Here is a 21,849-nt window from a genome sequence, read left to right on the forward strand (position 1 = left end):
CAACATATATCTTGCCCCATAGTCCAATAACACCTTGTCCTCTGGCCATCCTGGCCAGTCTATCACATAGTAACCCATAGCCCTGTGCGTACGCTGACAGAGAAAAAGCAACTATGAGCTATTCACTGGATGACCAGCCCAGCTGTAGTCCCAAATAGGCCCAAAGTCTGGAGCAGAATGCTGATACCAAAATGAGCATCACACAAGACTGAATGAATATACAGCCCCTTTCACCATTAAGAAATCTGGAAACAAGCATAAAAATAAACAAACTATTTAAAATTTTTTTATTTTTTATGGTGGACAGTCATCATTTGCCCCAACGGCCATCTGAAGCCAATAGTCCCAATTATTAAAAATCACAAAGTTGTATAGATGTTCTCCTCCTTTTCGAAAACCATGTTCATTTTCTTTCCAAGACACAGGGCTGTCTGCAAAGCCTTGAACAGACAAGGTAACCCAAGGAGCTAATTTTGGCTCATCAAAGTAGCGACTGAAAAAGATGAATTTCAACAAACAGGGAGAGTTGGGAATGTTCACATTTCTTTTTTACATTCATCCAGGATAAGTGGTATTTCTGATGTTCTAACAAAGTTTAAAACTTAGCTTTAATTTATAAAAATTAGGAGATGTGGATTAAATTTCTGATGCTAGATTGTAAATCCAGTAAAGGTTAACTAACAGGTCACACACAAAACAAATTTCAGCTGTCCCACCCTTATTCTAGGAGATCATTTAAAATTTAAAAATGAAAAAATTATGATAAAGAAAAAAACTCATAAAACGTAGGAATAATTCCCCTACCTTTAACAGTGGCTGTTTTCAGAGTCTCTCCTAACTAAAACACTGCAGAATTAACTGGATTTTAAGAAATCTGACTTTCCTATTGAAGAAAATGTGCTAAGCTAGTAAATGAAAAAGAATCATGGGTGTAAAAAGGAAAACCCTCTAAATTTAAACCTCAGACATTTTAAAATTGAACATTGAGAGCACATGCATACTAAATAGGATTATTTAATTTAATTTATAGTCTTGTCAATAAAGGATGAGTTTTTCAAAATTAGATACAATGTACATATTTTATATCTTTCCCCCAAAAAGAAAAAAAAAATACTACTTGATACAATACTTGGCATGTTAGATATGGTTGGATTCAGAGATTGTTAAACTCATTTTTTTGCCACCCCTTTCCAAAATGAAGTATTTTGTAGAACCCCAATATTTAAAATAGACCATAACTGGTTCCACAGGGTACTGGTGTTTCCTTTGCAACAGAATAACTTCTACTGCACCCAAATGGGAAAGGAGAGAACAAGAAATAGGAGCAGTTTGTTTTTAAGAAGCATATTTTAAGCTCTGCTCTCTTCTTTTCATGAGGACAAGTACTTGGAATGGAACCTTTCTATCGGCAAAGAGAATAACACCGTTTAAGATGATCCTGTTACTACACTTTGAGGCCAAGAAAAGGAAATGTGTGGGAGGGGACCCTGCAATTTAGGACCCCAGTGCTGTCATTAAAACATCCCCCTGGCACAGACAAGCAAGACAAAAGGCAAAAAGCGTTCTCACCACAGCTGTTCCAATAAGAGACATATCTTCTCTGGGAGTATGAAGCCAGTGAGTGTACACAAACAAGCTTTTGCCACCACCGTACTTGGTTGAGGACAGCAATATGTTGATATGAAATTAGTGGGTTCATTATTTCTTTCAAAAAAAGATAAAAAGAAAATACATTCATATCCACCCCATAATTACTTTGTGTATTAAATTCAAATTTTTTTTTTTTTCAAAAGAGAAAGCCAGGCCCATAAAAGATCCCAGTGAGCTCAGATACGCACAATTCGACGTTACTGTAGACAGCTCCGAGCCAATCAAAGAGTTCCTGGGCAGTGCAGGCCACCTCGGACATCCCCTGGAGCTGACCGCTCTGCAGCACTGGACACTGCAGATCTGCCAGTGTGCTCAGTGCTATTTTCGGCTGATGCTCCTGAATTCGGTAATTGGAAAAGTATGACATCATCGCTGAGTCTTCTGAACCTTAAAATGTACCATATATGGTCATTTAAATACTGTAAGCAAATCCAATGGATATGTCATGATGATGGGAACGAGTGTTGTTGGGGGGGGGGGAGAGGGGGGGTGGGGGGGTGGGGTTGAATGGGACTTCACATATATATTTTTAATGTAATATTATTACAAAGTCAATAAAAAATTAAAAAATTAAAAAAAAAAAAAATACTGTAAGCAAGTTGAGAAAACCCCTGAAACGATCCTATTCCCACTTGAAAGTTATGGAGAGAGGGTAAGATTAAGTAAAATGGAAAGGGAAGGAAGTTATACAAAGCTTTTTTCAGATTTAAAATTATTTAAGTTGCTTTCAGCTCCTTGTGCCAAAGTTCTGTAATCATCGTCTTTCACATTTTTCCTGGGAAAAGCCTAAGTTTTAGATCCACACTAGTGTCATCAACTGCTTTAATAGGAAAATTTCAACTTATTAAATAAAACCTAAAGCATTCCTTGAATTTAAGTAAAATTAGTGAACTCTAGGAGAAAGGAACATATTTGTGCAATCTCTATAAAGGAAACAGAGGAGGAACTGAATGATAGTCTCATTCCAGCTTGCCTTGAGAAGCCAATGATGCTCAGAAGTCTATCTTTCAAAAGACGTGTGTAGCGCTAACAGCCTTGGAAAAGAGAAATGGTGGCCCCTCTGGAGCAAAAGGGAGGCTTATGTGCTCTCCAGTACAATAAAAATAACCTCTCCTTCCTCTTCCGGGGCAAAGGTCAGATAGGCTTACTGCCAATGATAAAAGATTCAGGCTCCTTAAGCTCTGGGTCCTCTCCTCTAATGCAATTAACTGTGTGAGCAGTTGTCACCTGGCCCTCCTTATATCTCCCTGTGGGATTTGGAGCATGGGTATCAAATGCAAGAAAGTGCTGATCATCTGGCTACTGCTGTTGCTGTAAGGAATAAAACACTTTTTCTCTGATGAGGAATATCTTGTCATCTGCCAGCACCCAAGGAGCTACATCAGGCTAACTGGTTAGCTTGCCAGTGGGGTAAGATTTCAAACCCTTCACAGTTCTTGACAAGCCCTTAAAATAATTTGGAGTCTTTGGAACAGACAGCTATCCAGAACACAGTGCATGGATGGGATTCATGAGAGGTAGTTTTTAGTCAAGGCACATAATGAGAAGACTGAAAACTGGAATGTCTCCTTGGCCTCTTTTACCTCTACCATCAGTAGAGGGAGAGAAGCCAGAGGTACAGATGTAGGACTTTTGGAAGCAATCTGGGACACAAAGTGGCCAGAAACTTCCCATGAGGAACAGGCAGATGGCTGTATTTCCAAAAAGGACCCTCTGTGCTTCCCCATCTTCTAATAGAGAGCACTGCACCATCATAATTCTTGATGATGTGATTCATCGTCATTTTGGGATGGGCCAAAGACACACTTCTAAAAGAGCAAATGCGTGGCAACTATAAGCAGATTAAAATATTTGGTGAACACCCAACTCTGAACTAAATTTAGGGCTATAATCAATTCAACAATACAACAAATTGAATCTGACATTTAATGATTTATCCGAGTTATCATCCCACAATCATGAATAAGCAGTTTGTATAAATAACTATACTTGGTGCTATTTTAAAATATTGTAGGCAAGGCTGTGATAAAGTAAACTGGAGGAAAAGGGGAAAGAGATCAAAGTTGGCTGCACTGAAATCACTCTAAAGATCTCTGGACCTACATGGAACCCAAAGAGATTCAGGGAGCTGGCCTGCATGCCTAGATTATCCTAACAATGGATCTCAGGGATGGCAGAAAGGGCCAAAGTGGCTTCCTCAGTAATATTTGTATGTATTATATGTGTTATCCTTTAACCACACAGATGAATCATGATTTAATCTTCCATTACTCCCCTTTAATAGTTTATTGTTCATACCTGCATGATGCCAAGCCAAAAGAAAATCAAATTTCAATGGCTTCTTTTCTTTGAAAGACCAAGATATTCTTTGATACTTCTTGGAATCCGGGTGAAAGGATAAATCCATCAAATCAATGGAAACAACTGTGGAAAAAGTGTTATATTAAAAAAATCAGAAGTTTTTGAAATTTCATAGGTAGTATTAAATATTTTGCTCTTCCTATACTACCTTGGGTTTACTAAATCTAAGTCTCCCTTTAATGGGCATTTCTAATATCGAGAACTAATAACAACAGATGCTTTTTTTTTTTTTTTTTTTTTTTTTAAAAGATTTATTTATTTATTTAATTCCCCCCCCTCCCCTGGTTGTCTGTTCTTGGTGTCTATTTGCTGCGTCTTGTTTCTTTGTCCGCTTCTGTTGTTGTCAGCGGCACGGGAAGTGTGGGCGGCGCCATTCCTGGGCAGGCTGCTCTTTCTTTTCACGCTGGGCGGCTTTCCTCACGGGCGCACTCCTTGCGCGTGGGGCTCCCCCACGCGGGGGTCACCCTTGCGTGGCACGGCACTCCTTGCGCGCATCAGCACTGCGCACGGCCAGCTCCACACGGGTCAAGGAGGCCCGGGGTTTGAACCACGGACCTCCCATATGGTAGACGGACGCCCTAACCACTGGGCCAAAGTCCGTTTCCCAACAGATGCTTTTAATTCATATTTTCATAGGCCAAAGACTAAGGACAGTGATCCTTCGGAGGTCACCTCTAATCTACCTGTGAATGTGGTAGCCTTAACTACTGGTGTTCAAGCCAGACACTGTCCCCAATTGTCACCCCTTTACTCATGGGATTTTTCAGAGAGAAAAATCATTATATTACACACTCTTCCCCTCATTTACTGGTAATCATGAAGACTTGGAGAAAGCAAAGAAAATTCTTTATTAAGAGCAAGGTATATGTGGAAGATGGACTGTGGTTAACAGAAAAAATATGAGAAAGTTTTCTCATGAACTGTAACAAATATATAATACTAATAGAGAATATTATTAATTGGGTAGGTTGGGGGGAAAATATACAAAATGCAAAATATGGGCTATCATTAGTAGTACTATTCTGAGGACGCTTTTTCATAGTTTGTAACACGTTTCGCAATATTATAAAGTGTTGGTGGTGGGGTGATGTATGAGAGCCCTGGATGATGAGATGCATGTTTGTTTTTAAGTTCACAACTTTTACTATATGTACTTATTGTTTATGTATGTTTATGTATGAATGATATACTTCATTATAATTAAAACAAAAAACAAGTTGTGGACCCTTATCTTGGGGTCTTCAAATTTTTGACCTAAAACATAAACATACAGAAATATATAATAGGTCATGTCCAATTCAATGATCTTTATAAGATGTAGCCTACAGCTGGTAATAAAGAGATACAACTTTCTCTCTGAAGCCCAAACAAAGTTCCTTGAATCAGAGGTTTTAAAGACAAGAAAAAGTCATACACAGTGGCTGAAAAAGAGTAGAGGCAATTCAAACATTTCGATTTAAATAGCTGTGGGAAGATCAATGACTTGTTAGAAACTAATGGAATATACTAATACTTACTAAATTTCATGATTTTTCTGCTAGAATACTGAGATGGATGACCTTGAAGTCCAATTTCCTCATAAGTGTCTTTATCCAGTGATAAAATTAATTTCCCTGTAAATCAAATAATGCCCATATAAGAGAGGTTAAAAAACAGGATAGTGGAGCAGGTATGGCTCAGTAGTTGAGCACCTGCTTTGCATTTATGAGATCTCGGGTTTAACCCCCCGTACCTCCATTAAAAAACAAAACAAAACAAAACCCCCCAAAACAGGACTTATCTTTCCATATCAGTGCATATAGTCCTAGAATGTTTTGAACAGCTAGAAGGTATTCCAAACAAGTAACATCTATACCATATTATGTTTATTCCTCTTTCGATAGAAATTGAGAGTATTTCTAATTTCACTGTTATAAGTATGCTGCAGGAAGATTCTTGTATGTAATTTATTGCACTGATCCAACTGCTCAATTTGCCTTGCTTTCTTTTATCAGGAAGTTTAAGTCTATGATATATACCTCAGAAAAAAGCAAACTGCAAAACAATGAGGTATGATGTCATTCATGTTAAAGCAAAACAAAACAAAACACTTGTGATTATAGCCACATAAGAAAATATCTGGAAGAATAAACACCAATCTGTTAACAACAGTTACTTATAGGAATGGGAGTGGGATTGGAGGGAAGGGGGTAAAGGGAAGGCTTGCCCTTTACTCTATACATCTGTATGATTTGAGTTTTTTAATAGTACATATTTATCTTTTAATTAGAAAAAGAAGAAAACCTTAGTGTCAATACCATTTGGTAGTAGAGCAACGGTATTATCTTCATCAATACTTGTATTGTATGTTAGTGCACAGCATGAGCCTGTAAGACAAAGTCCAGAGGAGAAATAAAGACAAAGAAATATACCTGAAAAGTTAGATCATTTCATATGATAAATCTTTCAGGTAACAGTCCACGTGTATATTGGAAAATGAATCACATCCCCCACAAAGGGGCACCTGTAGATCCCAATCCCTGGTCCTAGGGTGTGAACCCATTTGTAATAGGACTTTTGAAGATGTTATGGATTACGGTGTGCCTAGACTGGAGGAGCGGGGCCTTCATCTATTATGCCTGAAGTCCTGATAAGCAAAGGAAACAGGATATGGAAGCAGCAGCCACTGGGAGCACCCAGAAGCTGCGTCAACAGAACCCGGAAGAGAAAGAAGATGCTGCCACGTGCCCTCCCACATGCTGGGAAAGCCAAGAAGCCCCAAACACCGCTGGCCAGTCAGAAGATACCAATCCCAGAAGGAAGCCAGCCTTCCAGCCTTTGAAACTGTGATCCAAGAAATTCCTGTTTTCACACCAATTTATTGTGTGGTAGTTGTCAGTAACTGGCAACTAAGAATTTTTTTTATATTGGAAAGTAGAGTACTTCTCTGAAAAATGGAGCTGGGTAATGGGTAGAAGGCTGGAAGAACTGGGAAGTGCTTGATACAAAAAGCCTAGATTGCTCTGAAGAGACTTTTGGTGGAAATACGGATGTGAAAGGAACTTCCAGGAAGGCCTGAGAAGGAAATGATGAATGTGTTATTGGAAACTGGAGGAAAGGTAATCCTCGTTATAAAGTGGCAGAGAACTTGGCAAAATTGTGGAAGACAGAACTTGAAAGAGATGAACTTGGGTATTTCGCTGAGATTTCCAAGCTAACTGTAGAAAGTACAGCCTGGTTTCTCCTTGACACTTAAGAGTAAAAGGTGAGAGGAAAGGGATTAGCTGGGAACTAAATTCTTAAGCACCAAGAAACCGAAACTGATGGCTTGGAAAATTCTGAGCCTACCCAGAGAGTGTGCTCAGAGTAGGGCCAGAAGCAGCTCTCTCAGGGACCTTCCTGCACTTTCAGGAAGTGAGTCCCCAGAGAACAGGACTCCGTGAGAGGGTTTAAGTGGACAGCCCTCTGCTAAAGAAGCTGTGCCTCACCACGAATCCAGTCTGGCATCTCAGAGGAAGTCAGAATTGGAAATGCAGTTATCCAGAAAGGATATGTAGAAAATTCTACTGCCTCATGGTTTGGAACCCCTGGAATTGCACATGAAAATTCCAAGATTTTTTGCAAAATCTGTATGAGCAGAACCACTGCCAGCCTGGACTGAGAGGCACAGGGATGGGATGAACTGAATGTGTTCAAGGGCAGAATGACTTCAAGGGCAGAACAAAGGAAGCAAGGGTCTAAAGATCACCTTGGGCCAAGAGAGCAGGCCCAAGCAAGTGTGTGGAAAGGACGGGTCCACCCGTGCTTTGTGGGGGCTGGCCTTGTGCCCCAATGTTCAGGGAGAGTGCTGCCACTCTGGAACTTGAGAGTGTGGGGCATGGTGTTTGGGGAGAGCATGGCTGCTGTGCAAGCGCTTAGAGAGACTGGGGCTGCCACTCCATTAGGACTAGAGGACAGAGCATCAAGTCACACATGGCTCTCAGACCTTGAGACTAAAGGCATTCGCCTTGCTAGGTTTTGGACTTGTCTGGGGACCTGTGATCCCTGTTTTCCCTCCACTTTCTCCTTTCTGGAAAGGGAATGTTTATCCTGTGCCTGTACCAACACTGTATATTGGAAGCAGATTGCTTGTTTTCTACATTGCACTGAGTTCCCTGAAAAGAAATTTTGCCCCAAGATGGACCATTCCCATAATGGATTTTTTTTTTTAAGGAGTTCCTGGAGACTGAACTCAGGAGCCCATATGTGGGAGGCAGGTGTTCAACCACTGAGCTACAACTGTTCCCTGCAAAATGGATTTTGATGATACTTTGTACTTTTCATTATTCTAAAATGGTTTAAGGCTTTGGGGATGTTGTGATGGAATAAATGTACTTTGCATGTGGGAAAAATATGTCTTTTTGGGAGTCCAGAGGGCAGAATGTTGGGGATTGATTTTCCACAAATGGCATTTTCTGGTCCCAACCCCTGGTCCTGTGGGTATGCACGCATTTGTAAACAGGACCTTTGAAGATGTTTGAAGTGTGTCCAAGATGAAGGAGGGTGGGACAAAATCCAATAGGACTGAAGTCCTTATAAGCAAAGGAAACTGGACACCGAAAAAGAAGCCACAGGGAGCAGCCAGAGGCTGGAAGTCAATGGATTGCATAAAAGAAAAGAAAAGAAAAGTTACTGCCATGTGCACTGCAATGTGACGGAAAAGCCAAGGAACTCCACAGATTGCTAGTCACCAGTAGATGCAACTCCAGGCAGAAGAGAGCCTTCCAGCCTCCGCAAATGCCAGCCAATAAATTCCCACAGTTGAGCTCAACTCATTGTATGGAATTTGTTCTAGCAGCGGGGAAACTAAATGGGCATGCCACTGCTGCAGCTCACTCAGTAACCTAAAATCTGCCAAGGATGATGGGAAGGCCAAGCTCCAGCTAGGTCAGTCCCGTCCCCTCCTGTCTGCCCCCCACACCCACTCCCCGCCTTCAAAGGCCTATATGAGCAAGCTGGCTATCAGCAAGTAGCATATGGACTCAGAAAGGACTGCATATAATTGGGGATACTGGTTGAGAGGCCCAAGGTGCAATACCAGGTAAGTGGACACACCTTAGGGGCAGAGTTCCAGGTTGATTCACAATCCACCAGGAACTTGGGTGCAGTAAAGCTACTCAGCCTCTCCAAGCCTCAGTTTCCTCATCTGCAAAATGAGGCTATGCCTACTTCATAGAGTTGTTGGGAAGGTTACATTCAGCAAGACATAGAAAAGTGCCTCATCCGGGAAGCGTCCTCATTACTAACAAAGTAGCACCAGACTTCAAAACAGATGAAAGGAATAATGTCTGAGAGACCAGCAGCATCAGCAGGAGAGCAGCTACCACGCAGAACTAGAGTTCATCTCAGCTCCCCTGCAAAGAACAAACATGGGGGCTAACAGCAAGACTTACTTAAGTGGCTATTGTACCAGGAACTGAAATGGCATCCTTTATGTAGTGAGGGCAGAATCTCTAAAAGACACCCTGAAATAGTTTTCAAACAAATGGCAGAGCGAGGGTTCCTAGGAAACAAGCAGAGCAAACCAACCAACTGAACAGATATGACTAGGAAAGTGTGAGAAGTGGAGGGTGAAAGCCACAAAATGCAAGCACAAGACTCCAACTCACAAGGAACACCTGGCTTTGTGAACAGCAGCTGTGGTCACACTAGGACAGGGGTTCTTACAAGGGGTCGGTCCATGAGCTTGAATGCAAATTTTTTTAAAAAACCATTATTCTTGTGGGGATTGTTGGTGTGGGTGTGATATATTTATTAAATAATACACAGAATAATGTGGACTTAGTATGGGGCCCATGGTTTTCACCTAACTGGCAAAAGGGTCCATGGAACAAAATAGGTTAAGAACCCCTGCACTAGGAGATCAACCTTCTCAGACAGTGTCAAGGGAGCTGTGGAAAGCATGGTGGTTTTTCCAGCCACACACACAACAGCAGCCTATCTGAACACAGAGATTGCAACACTTTCTTTCTCCATTAATTCTTGTTTTATTTATTGTTTTTGGTTTTTTGCATTTTTTTCTCTATTATTTTTTAATGTTACATTAAAAATATATATATAATGACTCTTGTTCTTGTTTTAAGATGACCAATTCCCTCATGTTATAACATCCTCATCCATCGCTTGTGGACAAGAATAATTTTAAAAGAAAACAAAAAAACCATACCACCTAAAGAAGGCACAAGGAAACAAGGAAAAGTAGGTTCTTGAACAGATATTTGCACACCAATGTTCAGAGCAGCATTATTCGCAATTTGCCAAAAGAAGGAAGCAACCCAAGTGTCCATCAACCAATAAATGGATAAACAAAATGTGGTCTACACATACAAAGTAATATTATTCAGCCACAAAAAATAATGAAGTTCTGATACATGTGACAACATGGATGAATCTTCAAGACATTATGGTGAGTAAAATAAGCCAGACACAAAAGGACAAATATCACATGATCTCACTGATAGGAAATAATTACAGTTGGCAAACTCAGAGAGTCAGAATCTAGAATATAGGTTACCAGGGATGGGGTGGTAATAGAAAATAGTTGTAGTTTCTAAGTTGCTTAAGCAAATACTATGAAATGGTTCAGCTTAAACAATGGGAATTTATTAGTTTAGTTGTGAGGTCAGGAAAATGTCAAAATCAAGGCATCATTAAGGAGATGCTTTTGCCTCAAGACTGTGGTATTCTGAGGCTGGCTGCCAGTCATCTTTGGTCCTGAGCTTATCACATGTCAAGAAACATGGTGGCATCTGCTGGTTTCTCCCTTCTATTCCGAGTTCTGCTGATTTCAGCTTCTTGCTTTCTCTCTCATGTCTGAATTCATTCCACTTATAAAAGGCTCCAGAAATAGGATTAATACCCAGAATATATAAAGAAGTAGGCATTATGATCCTCATTTTGCAGATGAGAAAACTGAGACTTGGAGAGGTTGAGTAGCTTTAACTGCACCCAAGTTCCTGGTGGATTTTGAATCAACCCAGAACTCTGCCCCTAAGGTGTGTCCACTTACCTGGTATTGTACCTTGGGCCTGTCAACCAGCATCCCCAATTATATGCAGTCCTTTCTGAGTCCATATGCTACTTGCTGATAGCCAGCTTGCTCATATAGGCCTTTGAAGGCGGGGAGTGGGGGTGGGCAGACAGGAGGGGACGGGACTGACCTAGCTGGAGCTTGGCCTTCCCATCATCCTTGGCAGATTTTAGGTTACTGAGTGAACTGCAGCAGTGGCACGCTCATTTAGTTTCCCAGCTGCTAGAACAAATTCCATACAATGAGTTGGAAGTAACCTCATCAAAAGGTCCTATTTACAATGGGTTTATAACCACAGGAATGGATTGCATTTAAGAACATCTTTTCTGTTCTTCTAAACCCCACAGTAGTTAAGGCTTAAAATGTACAGCCTTCCAATTTGAAATGATGGAAATGTTTTGGTAATGGATGGTGGTGATGGTAGCACAACTCGTGAACATAATTAACAGCACTGAAATACATATTTGAATGTGGTTAAAGCGAGAATGGTTAGATTTTATGAATGGTACTAGAATAAAAATTTTTTAAAAATTAATGAAACTACACTACACAGTGAACCCTAAGATAAATCATGGACCACAATTAATAGTACAGTTATAAAATGTGCTTTCCATCAATTGTAACAAATGTACCACATCAACACAAGGTGTTAATAACAGAATGGTATATGGGAATCCTGTATTTTATACATGGTTGTTCTGTAAACCCACAATTTCTCTAACAGGATGAAAATACAGGGGTGTGGGGGGTGATGCCTGCCCTTGGCTGCAAAGATTCTCACCAGGGGCCTGAATTCAAACAAAAGAAGAACCCAAGTATTGTGGGGTGTTCTGCCTGTAGTTCCTCATCTTGTCAGGCTCTCAGACATTACCGGGTTTTCTTACCTTTCTTCACAAAGGTGTTGATGAAATCAAGTGTAATTAATTCATGAAGAGGTAAATTCTTCACAAGGTAATAAGGTCCAATCTCCATGACCAGGTCTTTCAGTTCTTTTGACAGTACCCCACATTCAGGAATTAGAAATGAAACCTGTTAGAACAGGCAATATAAACAAGGTCTTATTTTCATGCAGATTAACACTCAGGTTCTTATGAGAAAAAATCTCATCATGAAAGCTGCTAGCTATTTCTCCACAGGTTTCACTCCAACATATAAACACGGGCAACAAAACTTTCAAATTAGCAATCTCAGGGAAAAAGAGACATTTAGCCCTTGTGGTTTTTTGTTTCTATTTTCAGACCTAACAGTACAGGATTAAGAATGGGCAGAGAATTTTTTTAATGGAAGGGTATGGCTTGCATTTTATCTTTTGCAAATAAGCACTATGGTTTGTGTCATGTTCCTTTTATTATTTTAATTCATTTTCAAGGAAATATAGTACAACTGAACATCCCTCGATTTGTTTACCCTGGTACCATCCTGGAATCAAAGAAAATGTCCCTTAGGGGATAAAGATTTGGAGCTGGCCAATGATTAAAGAGCTACATGGAAGCAGCGGTGTCCCCCAATTCCATTTTCTACAAATAGAAAAATTCAGCAAGTCAGACCCCACCTGCTAAAGTATACGCCGGTGACTGCTGTTTTTGATGAACTTTCCAACAGGTTAAAACCTGACAGGTTTAAGTATCATCCAAGAGCTCGACAACGTGAAAACCCCCTTCCCAAAGCTCTAACGCCAGTCTGTTTCTGTAGAACCAGGGTCATCACTTGTGTCTCTGCGACAGTAGCCAGCCAGGCCCTCAAGTGAGATTGGGCTGATCAATCTGAAGCGCAAAAGCCTTAAACCGTCATCATCTGTAAGGGTTTTTTTTGGACGTCTGTCCACTCGACTGGGTTGGCGGAACGGGCCCATCAGACACTCGCCTGGAAATTTGGGTTGCTCTCCTCTACTCTCAGCAGATCCTGGGTAAGCCAAAATTAACCTCACTGATGCCTCAGTTTCCACACCTGCAGACAAGGCGCCCGGTAAGGATGACATTTCGTGGCGCTCGCGGGGCCACGACGGCGCCCGTCTCCCCAGGGCTGCCGAAACCGCGCATCGTGGCTGGAGGAAGCAGAGGGCGGCAGGCAAGACTCGATCTCGGCTCTCAATCCGGTTCCCGTAAGGGGCTTAGAAAAGAGGCTGCTTCCTGGGCCCGCGTTAATCACAGGGTTCTGGACAGAGCCCCTGACGTTCAGGTAGAGAAGGAAGCGAGTTGCGCGCGGAGGTGGGGAGGGCACGCGGAACGCGCCACACCCGCCTAACCGCGACTCCCGGGCCGGGTCTCGCACCGCCGGGGATCACAACTCCACATGGGCCGGTGGGGACCCGAGCTACAAGCTGGAGGGCGAGGCGCGCACGCCACCCGCCTCCCGCCCCAGCGCGCGGTGCGCCCTGGAAGCCGTAGTCCTCCCAGGCCCGCAAGGCACGGCTCGGAGAGGGCGGAAAACTACAGTTCCCAGCATGCCCCACGAGGAGTAGCCCGCCCCGCCCCGCCCGGCTCTCCTCAGGCCTCTATGCCGGCGGGGACCCCAGGGGCTCCCACAGGCCCAGGCCGGCCGACTCACCCTGTAATTGTGGTAATGCGTCTCCACGAGGTGCCGGTGGCGCGACTTTTCGTGGCCGAAGTGGGATTTTTCGCAGACTAGCAAGTGCCGGGGCACTTCTCGCATCCTGCGCAGGGTGGTCATGCTCGCCGCAATGCCGAGAACCCGACTGTGCAGGCTCCCCCTCGCCGCCCCGCCCCCTCGCCGCCCCGCCCCCTCGCCGCCCCGCCCCCTCGCCGCCCCGCCCCCTCGCCGCCCCGCCCCCTCGCCGCCCCGCCCCCTCGCCGCCCCGCCCCCTCGCCGCCCCGCCCCCTCGCCGCCCCGCCCCCTCGCCGCCCCGCCCCCTCGCCGCCCCGCCCCCTCGCCGCCCCGCCCCCTCGCCGCCCCGCGCTGGGCGGTGCCGCGGTGCGCGTGGCGGCCGGAGTCCCCTGGTGGGTGCGTCTCGAGGGCGTGCTGCTCCTGGGATCTTTCCCAGAGGCCTTTGTGTTTCGTAAGAACCCACGTGTAATCTGCCTGGTGGGTTTATGAAAGCGTAAATTCACTGCCTTAAATGGGCGGTACATGGGAACCGGGACTTGCCTATTATAAGCCACCTTTCCCGCTGTCCCCTCCATCCCTCCGGGCTGCTGTGTCTGGGCACAGATCTCTCTGGGTGTCCGGGACGTGTGGCTGGCTGCAGGCTGAATGGGCTGGCAAAACAACCCATAGCCTAGTCTGCCTGCTTAGAGGGGCAGCTCGGTGCCACTGCCATAAAAAGTATGGAAAGTCCAATTTAATTGTCCAGTGCATGAAACGCTGCACAATTGAGTGGCCTCCACACGTCTTTGGGTGACCACACTCGTGGCACGTTTCTGACACAGTCAGGTTCCCACGTCATCCTATTGTGGATCTCTTGGCCATAATAGCACAGGTCAACAGGATCAAGGGTTCCTGTTGGTCCTTACAAAAATGTTAGGGACACCCACTCTAGTTTGAACTATATATTGTAATGCACCCTTTCTGCATTTCCCTCTTGCACGATTCTTGTCTTACCCTTCCTAACCACTTGCAGTAATTTGTTACTGTGGAGGATTACACTGATAATTCTGTCATTCTCTGTTTCATTTTTCTGATTAACTCCAAGTTCTACCTGAGTACAGGTTCCACGCCCTTCTCCAACCAGAGCATGCGCAGCCCAGACTGTGCACAGGGAGATGCTTAAAACATTGCTTCCTGGTCACCTCATAATATGTTTTTTAATATGCACTTGCTTTGTGTGTAGTATGTGGCCTCAGTGGTCTCATTTAAACTAGCAACATCAGAGATGTACATCTTCTTGTTGATACTCCAAAGTTTTGGAAAATGACTGGCATGATTCACATGTACTGTCAATTGTATTTGGAATGCATGCATTTGGAGTGCTAAAAACCAAGAGGTACCCTTCTAGGAATTTTGGGGATATGTTCTGTGGGTTATGCCTGTATTCTAAAGTAGAAGGGGAAATCCCATTTATTTTAAAGTGTTAAACTTTGGGCTGAGGACTGCTTTCAGGCTATATCTCTTAAATTCTATAGTTCTGTGTCTGTAATAATCCCTTTCCAAAATAATTTCTCCCTCCCTACCAGACCAGATCTTTCCATCAGCTTATTGGTGTGCATTGAATGTTGCGCATTAAAAGAAGCAGACCTCCTTTGACACCAAATCCCTCTCCATTTACCATACTTTCTCTGCTCTACTAAAGCTACCTCTCACTTTCTCTCCTGAACTGATTCTGTTCCAGCTTTCCCCTATGCCACTTCACTGAAATGGTTTTTATCGAGGTCACCAATGACCTCCATTTTGCCAAATCCTTGGTCAAGTTTTCATTCTTGTCTCTAATACAATTGTCACAGTTCCTCCTTCTGAAACACTTTGCTCTGTATTTTCAAGTGACCCCTCTCTCCTGCACACCCACCACTTCCCCCTCTCTCCTTCCTCTTGTCCTTCCTGCTTCACCAGATTTCCAGTTATCTCAGCCCTCTTTTCTTTTCTCTCCACCTCTTTTCTCAGAGTGACCCCTCACAATCCCACAGCTTAGAATGCCATCCTTATGCTGATAAACTCCCCCAAGATGCTGAGGCCCCTCTCCTGGTGGGGAGGACCCAGAACTCACCCTTGACTCTTCTTTCCTTCCTACCGCATTGTGTAATCCACAAAACAGGCCCTGTTGGCTCTACCTGCAAAATTCATCTTGGTCACAACCTCTCCTCCCTATCTCCATTTCCCTTGCATTTCGGCTACTTTCATCTCTTAGTGGTCTCACTTCAAAGGCAGCGTCTAACTTGATTCCCTGCTTGCTTTCTTGCTGCCAACTCAGCATCCTCAGTGCTGTTTTGAAAACTTGCTGTTTTCGTTTTCTGGCTGCTAGAACAAATATCATACAATGGACTGGCTTAACACCAGGGATTTATTGGCTCGGGGTTTCAGAAGTTGGAAGGCTTGTTTCCACTTGGGGTCAGAATCTTCTGGCTGGCCGACAATCTTTGGGCTTCCTTGGTTTTTCTATCACATGCCAATGCAAGTTGTGGTGTCTTCTCCTCTCTTTCCGGGTTCTCTCGGCTTCCAGCTTCTAGCTGCTCCCTGTGGCTTCTCTCTGTGGCCTTCTCATAAAGCCCCTGTAATAGGTTCAAGGCCCATTCTGATTCATTTGGGCCACACTTTAACTGAAGTAACCCCATCAAAAGGTCCTGTTTACCATGGAGTCACATCTACAGGGATGGATTAAGATTCAGAACGTGTTTTCCCTGGGATCTGTAGCTCCAAGCCACCACACATACTTTTTATCACACCATCTGCCCTGTTTAAACCCTGCAACTAACTTCCCATTGTAATAGAACAAAAGCTCAGATAACCTGGCCAACCACCTACCTCTGTGGCATCATCTATCATTCCATTCTACTTCTCCAGTGCTCCAAATTCCTCAGAGGCACCAGCTGATTCTTTCCTCAGGGTCTTTGCCTTTATTTTCCCCCAGGTCACCTCCTCTGAGAGCCTCTCTACTTCCTCAACCATTAGTCCCACCTGGCTCTGTCACATTTGCTCCTTTAGGGAATTTGTCACAATTTGAGTGTATTTATTTAATTATGCATTTGTTATCTCCCCCATCCCCCTATTAGAATGTAAGCTTCACACGGGCCATGACTTTTCCTCATAAAGGAAGGTAGTGTCTGGCACATAAAAATTACTAGGTAAACATCTGTTTATAGCATAGTATGGCGGAATAGAGCTAGGGCTCAGTAGAAAGGTCCTCTCTCATGTTTCTAAATCTTTTTTACAACAGATCACATTCCCAATATTTTAGTTTCGTTTTTTTTATTTGGAAAAAAGACTGCATTTTCCCAAAGACACAATAATATAAATGGTATAATAACAGCTGGTTTATTTAGACTTTCGCTCTTTGGCTGAGCCACCCATCCAGAAAAAAGTCTAGCAAAATAGTCCCCCCAAAAGCCAAAATAAATGTCACAAAGTCTATGCCTGTGGTAGATTGGCTTTTTCCAAAGATAGCAGTGGTGATATCTCCCGTCTTACATGCTCCTTTTATATCTTTCTTATTGAGTGGTTGGATCTATATTCTCTCCACGTGAAACTGGGCAGATCTGTGTGACTCTCATGATGAACAGAATATAGTATAGGTGACACTTTATGACTTCTGAGTAGATCATAAAAATGTCAGGGGCTTCCTCATTGCTTTCTTGGGACACATTTTTGGAAAATGGGTAGATTAGAGGAGGCTATTTTACAGAATACTTTAAGGGAGCACTAGGTTAACAGTACTACATAGAAATTAGGAGCAAATATAAAAACAATGGGAGGAAAATTAATCTTACAGGTCAATGACACAATGTGTAATTATAACATTGAATTTAAATGATACAAGCTTTCTTTCTGAAAAATAATACCCAAGGGCCGGTTTAAAAAAGAATTCTAAAACTCTGGTTTTAAAAAAACTTCCTATCTGTAAGAAATACATTTAAAGCCAAAAGGGAAAAGATTGTAAGTGAGGAGATGGTGTAAATTAAAATATGAAAAAATCATGGTGAAGCAAAAAATATAATTTCACACACTAAACTTTCATACCAAGCCCTTTGTCTTCCCCTATGATTGAGGATAAAAAATCTAAAGTACTCAATTTCCTAGCTTCCCTTGCAGCAAGGGGTAGTCAGGTGACTCCATTCTGGCCAGTGAAAGGAAAGGAGAAGTTGGTCAAGTCTGCTTCTCCCAACTCCATCTTTCTTCCTTTCTGGAATACCTGAAACAGTATGTGTGTACCCTTTGGTACAAATGATGGAGCAGAAACTTGAAAGGATCTGGGTATGTTGATGGCAATGTTGACCCAATACACAAACCTTGGAACATCAATCCCCAGAATCCTTTTTGGATGAGACTAAAGCAAACCCTTGCTTATTCACACTATTGTGTGTCACGTTTTCTGGTATGTAGAGCTGAAAGCCACCGTCTTAACAGACAGATAGATATTAGATCATAGAACCTAGAACATTGAGTATAGAAGGAACAGCCTAAGAGAGAATGGTCAGAAATGAGCACATGAGAGCGAAAATAGAACTGATCTGTATTTCTATACCTCGATGTGACAATAAAATGGATTTTTTTAAAATTCATCCATCAAGTAAGCAGAATAGGAAGCTCCAAAATTCTACTCCCCCTATAGAAACATTGAAAAACAAGTAGAAACTGTTAGAATCAACATTCTCAGAACTCTGGAAAATAGTCAAAGGTTTACAGTAAACAGGTAAAGAGTGAATCAAGGAAAGGGCACCTTAAGAATGGTAGGCAATCCTTTTTACTAGCTTTCCCCCATCCCATCCTTGCTTGGAGTAGCAGTGTTCCCAGTTGTGTTCCCAGGGCAGGTCCCTGGTCCCTGATTCCAGAGGGAACAGAGCACAACTTGTTTGCAAAATGGATTGTATGTGTGTCTTCTCCACCTTGTCTCATGATGGATACCTGAAGGACTGACTCAGGAAGTTCATCTCTGACTCAGCTACCCCACAACTCTAGGTGGAAAGCAGCAGGCATGGCTACGAAAACACTGCAAGGGAAAAAACCAAACTGTAGCCTTGTGGGGTGAAAGATTACAGGTTGAGACAAATGCTAAAACACCTGGACCCTGGGAGGAAAGGTTTTGGAGATTTTCTTGGAATAGGAGGGCATTAGGAGAGCCCATATATAAGGGGGAATGTAGAGCAGGGAAAGATTTGTGCTCAGAAGAGAACTGAGACCCTAAGCTTTCATTGTGGGCTGATTATCAGGCTCAGAGTAAGACTGGCTAAGCTATGAAAGAGAGCCCCAGTACAGGACCAGGCTTCAAAGACTGGAAGAGGTATTTATTTCTTGATTGATTTGACTTTTTTTTTTTTAAGAGCCTGGCTTTCAAGGAAATTTCTCTTGTAACACGAGCTGAATGCATGCTAAAGAAACAGATTTCAGTGACTGCATACAACAAGGAGTACTGTCTTTGTGGGGAAAAAAAATCATTGGAAAAAACCACAAACCTAAAGACAAAACAAAAAAGCAAATTCTGGGAAAGGAGAAAGTGACCTCCAGAGTTAACAGAGTTAACGAATCAAAATATTTGAGTAACGAGATTTCAACCATAAAACCACAAGACATATAAAGAAACAGGAAAAGATGGCTGTGTTAAAGTAACAAAATAAACTAACAGAAACCATGACTATTGAAGCTCACCCATTGGAATATGAATCAAAGATGTTAAGTCAACTGTCCTAAATATGTTCAATGAACTAAAGGAAAACATAGAAAAAGAACTAAAAGGTATCAGGAAAAATGATATATGAATAAAAGGAGAATTTCAATAAAGAGATAAAAATTATAAAAAGAAGCCAAGCTCAGGAACAAAACACCTGGATGTGAAAACTACAATAATTGGGGGGAAAAAATCATGAGAGATTCAACAGCAGATCTGAACGTACACAAAAAAGAATTAGAGAATGAGAAGTAGGGCAGTTGAAATCACCCAGTCTGAGAAGTAGAAAGAAAAGGGAATTTTAAAAAGTGAATAGAAACGAAAGTGTCTGTGGGACACCATCAGGCATACCAACATATGCATTAAAAGAGTCTGAGAAGGAAAAATGAGAAAAAGGCAGAAAGAATATTTGAAAAAAATAATGGTTGAAAACTTCTCAACTTTGATGAAAGACATGAACAATATACATCCAAGAAACTCAATGAATTTCAAAGAGATTAAATAAAAGAGATTCACACTGACACGTTATAATCAAACTGTCAAATGTCGAAGTTAAAGAGAAAATCATGAAACCTACAAGAGAGGAATGACTCATCACATACAAGTGATTCTCAATAAAAGTATCTCATCAGAAACTATGGACCAAGAAGGCAATGTGATGACATAAATCAAGTGGTAAAACTGAAAGAAAAAAAAAGACAAAAGAATTCTATCTCTAGCTGAACTGCTTACCAAAATTCATGGAGAGATTAAAATATTCCCAGATAGACTTCTGGCAAGATGGTGGCTGAGTGAGCTTGCCTTGCCGTCTCTCCTGGGAAGAGGCAGCTGGGCACCGCTGGAGGTTCTCCGGGACCAGGCTTTTTCAGGATTTTTTCAGGGCAGGAAGTGTCTGGACATCGATTTGGTGGGAAGGTAACGGAAAGGACTGTTCTATAAGATATAATTTGGGACTTTTCAGGAGGGGGAGGCAAGATGGCGGCTGAGTGAACTTCCCGGTTACTAGCTCCTGGGGGGAATCGGCTGGGAGGCGTCGGAGACTCTTTGGGACCGGCTGTTTCAGGATTTTTCCTGGTCCGGAGGTGTCTGGACATCGATTTGGAGGGAAGGTAACAGAGAGGATCCATCTGTGAAATATACACGGAGATCCCAGCTACGTGTGGAGGACTCCCTCCTTGGGTAGGCGGAGCTGAGGCAGCTAGCACTGCGGCGGGTGGCGGGCGGGAGAGCCGAGCCGCGCTGTGCCGCGGCGGGCGGCGGGCGAAGGAGACAAGCCCAGCCGAGCCTAGCCGTGCCGCGGCGGGCGGCGGGCGGGAGAGCCGAGCCGCGCTGCGCCGCGGCGGCGGGCAGTGGGCGGGGAAGCCGAGTCCGGCCGAGCCCAGGTGAGCCGCGGCGGGCGGGGGGGCCGAGCCCAGCTGAGCCCAGCTGAGCCCAGCCGAGCCTCGGCGGGCGGCGGGCGGGGGACCGGAGCCCAGCTGAGCCCAGCTGAGCCCAGCCGAGCCTGGCGGCGGGGTTTCTGTTCTTTGTTTTTTTTTTTTTTTTTATTTTTATTTTTTGTTGTTGTTGTTGTTCTTGTTGTTCTTTTTTTTTTTTTTTTCAATCCTCTCTTTCTTGTCCCCAATATTCTTCTTATACTATTTTACCTTAACAATACAATAGGTCCTACAGGAAATACCTCACATTTGCTGGGTTTCCTCACCCTCCACTGCCGCATTTCTCTGTGAATAGATTTAGCCTATCTACACTATCCCCTTTCCCCTACAACTTGATATCCTCCACCATCTGCTATCTCTCCTATATTCCATCTCCCTTTCTTTGATCCACAAAGTGTCTAACTCTTAATTTCTAATACCTTTGTTTAGTTTTCCATCTGGTATTCGTCCCTGAAACTATTACCTTTCTTTTCTCTTTCCCTCTCTCACGAAAACAATAGCCTCTTAGTACGTACCACATTCCTCCCATTCAGTCGTCTACCTCATTATAGGTACTTTCCTACTACTATAACTCTACACAATTTACATGATCTAACCTCCATCCTCCCAGAACTCATATTGTTGCTTTGTAAACATATATCACCAATACTACTTCACACTTTTTCCTTCCTTACACAATTGACTTTCCCCAGCACTAATACTTTCCTTTAAAGTGAGCTTAACTAGCAATAAGAAATTGGAATAAGAAGAACAAAGTGACAAAGAGAAGATATAACACTTACGCAAAAACAACAGCTAATTAATCTCCAAGACTAGACAAAGAAGCTAAGGAACTGATTAAACCCGTCAAGAAAAAATGTTGACAAGACAGCAACAAAAATCTAAAACCAAACCAGTAATCAGGAAAACATGGCTGAATCCAATCAACAAACTGAAAATCAGGAAGGGGGGCAGGACTTTGCACAAGCAATGAAAGATCTCAGAACATTTATCACCGACAAATTTGATGAAGTAATGAAAGAGGTTAACAGCGTGAAGACAACACTTGGAGGGGAAATTGCAGACATGCGCAAAAAAAAAAAAAACAG

General features: G+C 42.9%; 1 protein-coding gene across 4 annotated transcripts; it reads right to left on the reverse strand.

Annotated features, from left to right (window-relative positions):
* Positions 1-273: 273 nt before the first annotated feature.
* On the reverse strand, positions 274-13,784 carry RPP40 (ribonuclease P/MRP subunit p40). 4 transcript variants are annotated; one of them, XM_058285187.2, is made up of 9 exons: positions 13,607-13,727; positions 12,923-13,006; positions 11,944-12,088; positions 6,309-6,377; positions 5,529-5,624; positions 3,949-4,074; positions 1,839-2,037; positions 1,570-1,704; positions 274-493 (listed from the first exon to the last, which is right to left on the reverse strand). In XM_058285187.2, the coding sequence occupies exons 3-9, from the start codon at positions 12,029-12,031 to the stop codon at positions 295-297; spliced, it is 912 nt and encodes a 303-aa protein (XP_058141170.1). In that variant the 5' UTR covers positions 12,032-12,088; positions 12,923-13,006; positions 13,607-13,727; the 3' UTR covers positions 274-294. The 4 variants fall into 4 exon arrangements, with proteins under 4 accessions (XP_058141170.1, XP_071067057.1, XP_071067056.1 ...); XM_071210956.1 differs by lacking the exon at positions 12,923-13,006 and adding an exon at positions 13,007-13,226 and having other exon boundaries at positions 13,607-13,669; XM_071210955.1 differs by having other exon boundaries at positions 12,923-13,226; positions 13,607-13,669.
* Between the last annotated feature and the right edge of the window lie 8,065 nt (positions 13,785-21,849).

The sequence above is a fragment of the Dasypus novemcinctus genome, chromosome 22, assembly GCF_030445035.2.
Source record: "Dasypus novemcinctus isolate mDasNov1 chromosome 22, mDasNov1.1.hap2, whole genome shotgun sequence".
NCBI lineage: Eukaryota > Metazoa > Chordata > Mammalia > Cingulata > Dasypodidae > Dasypus > Dasypus novemcinctus.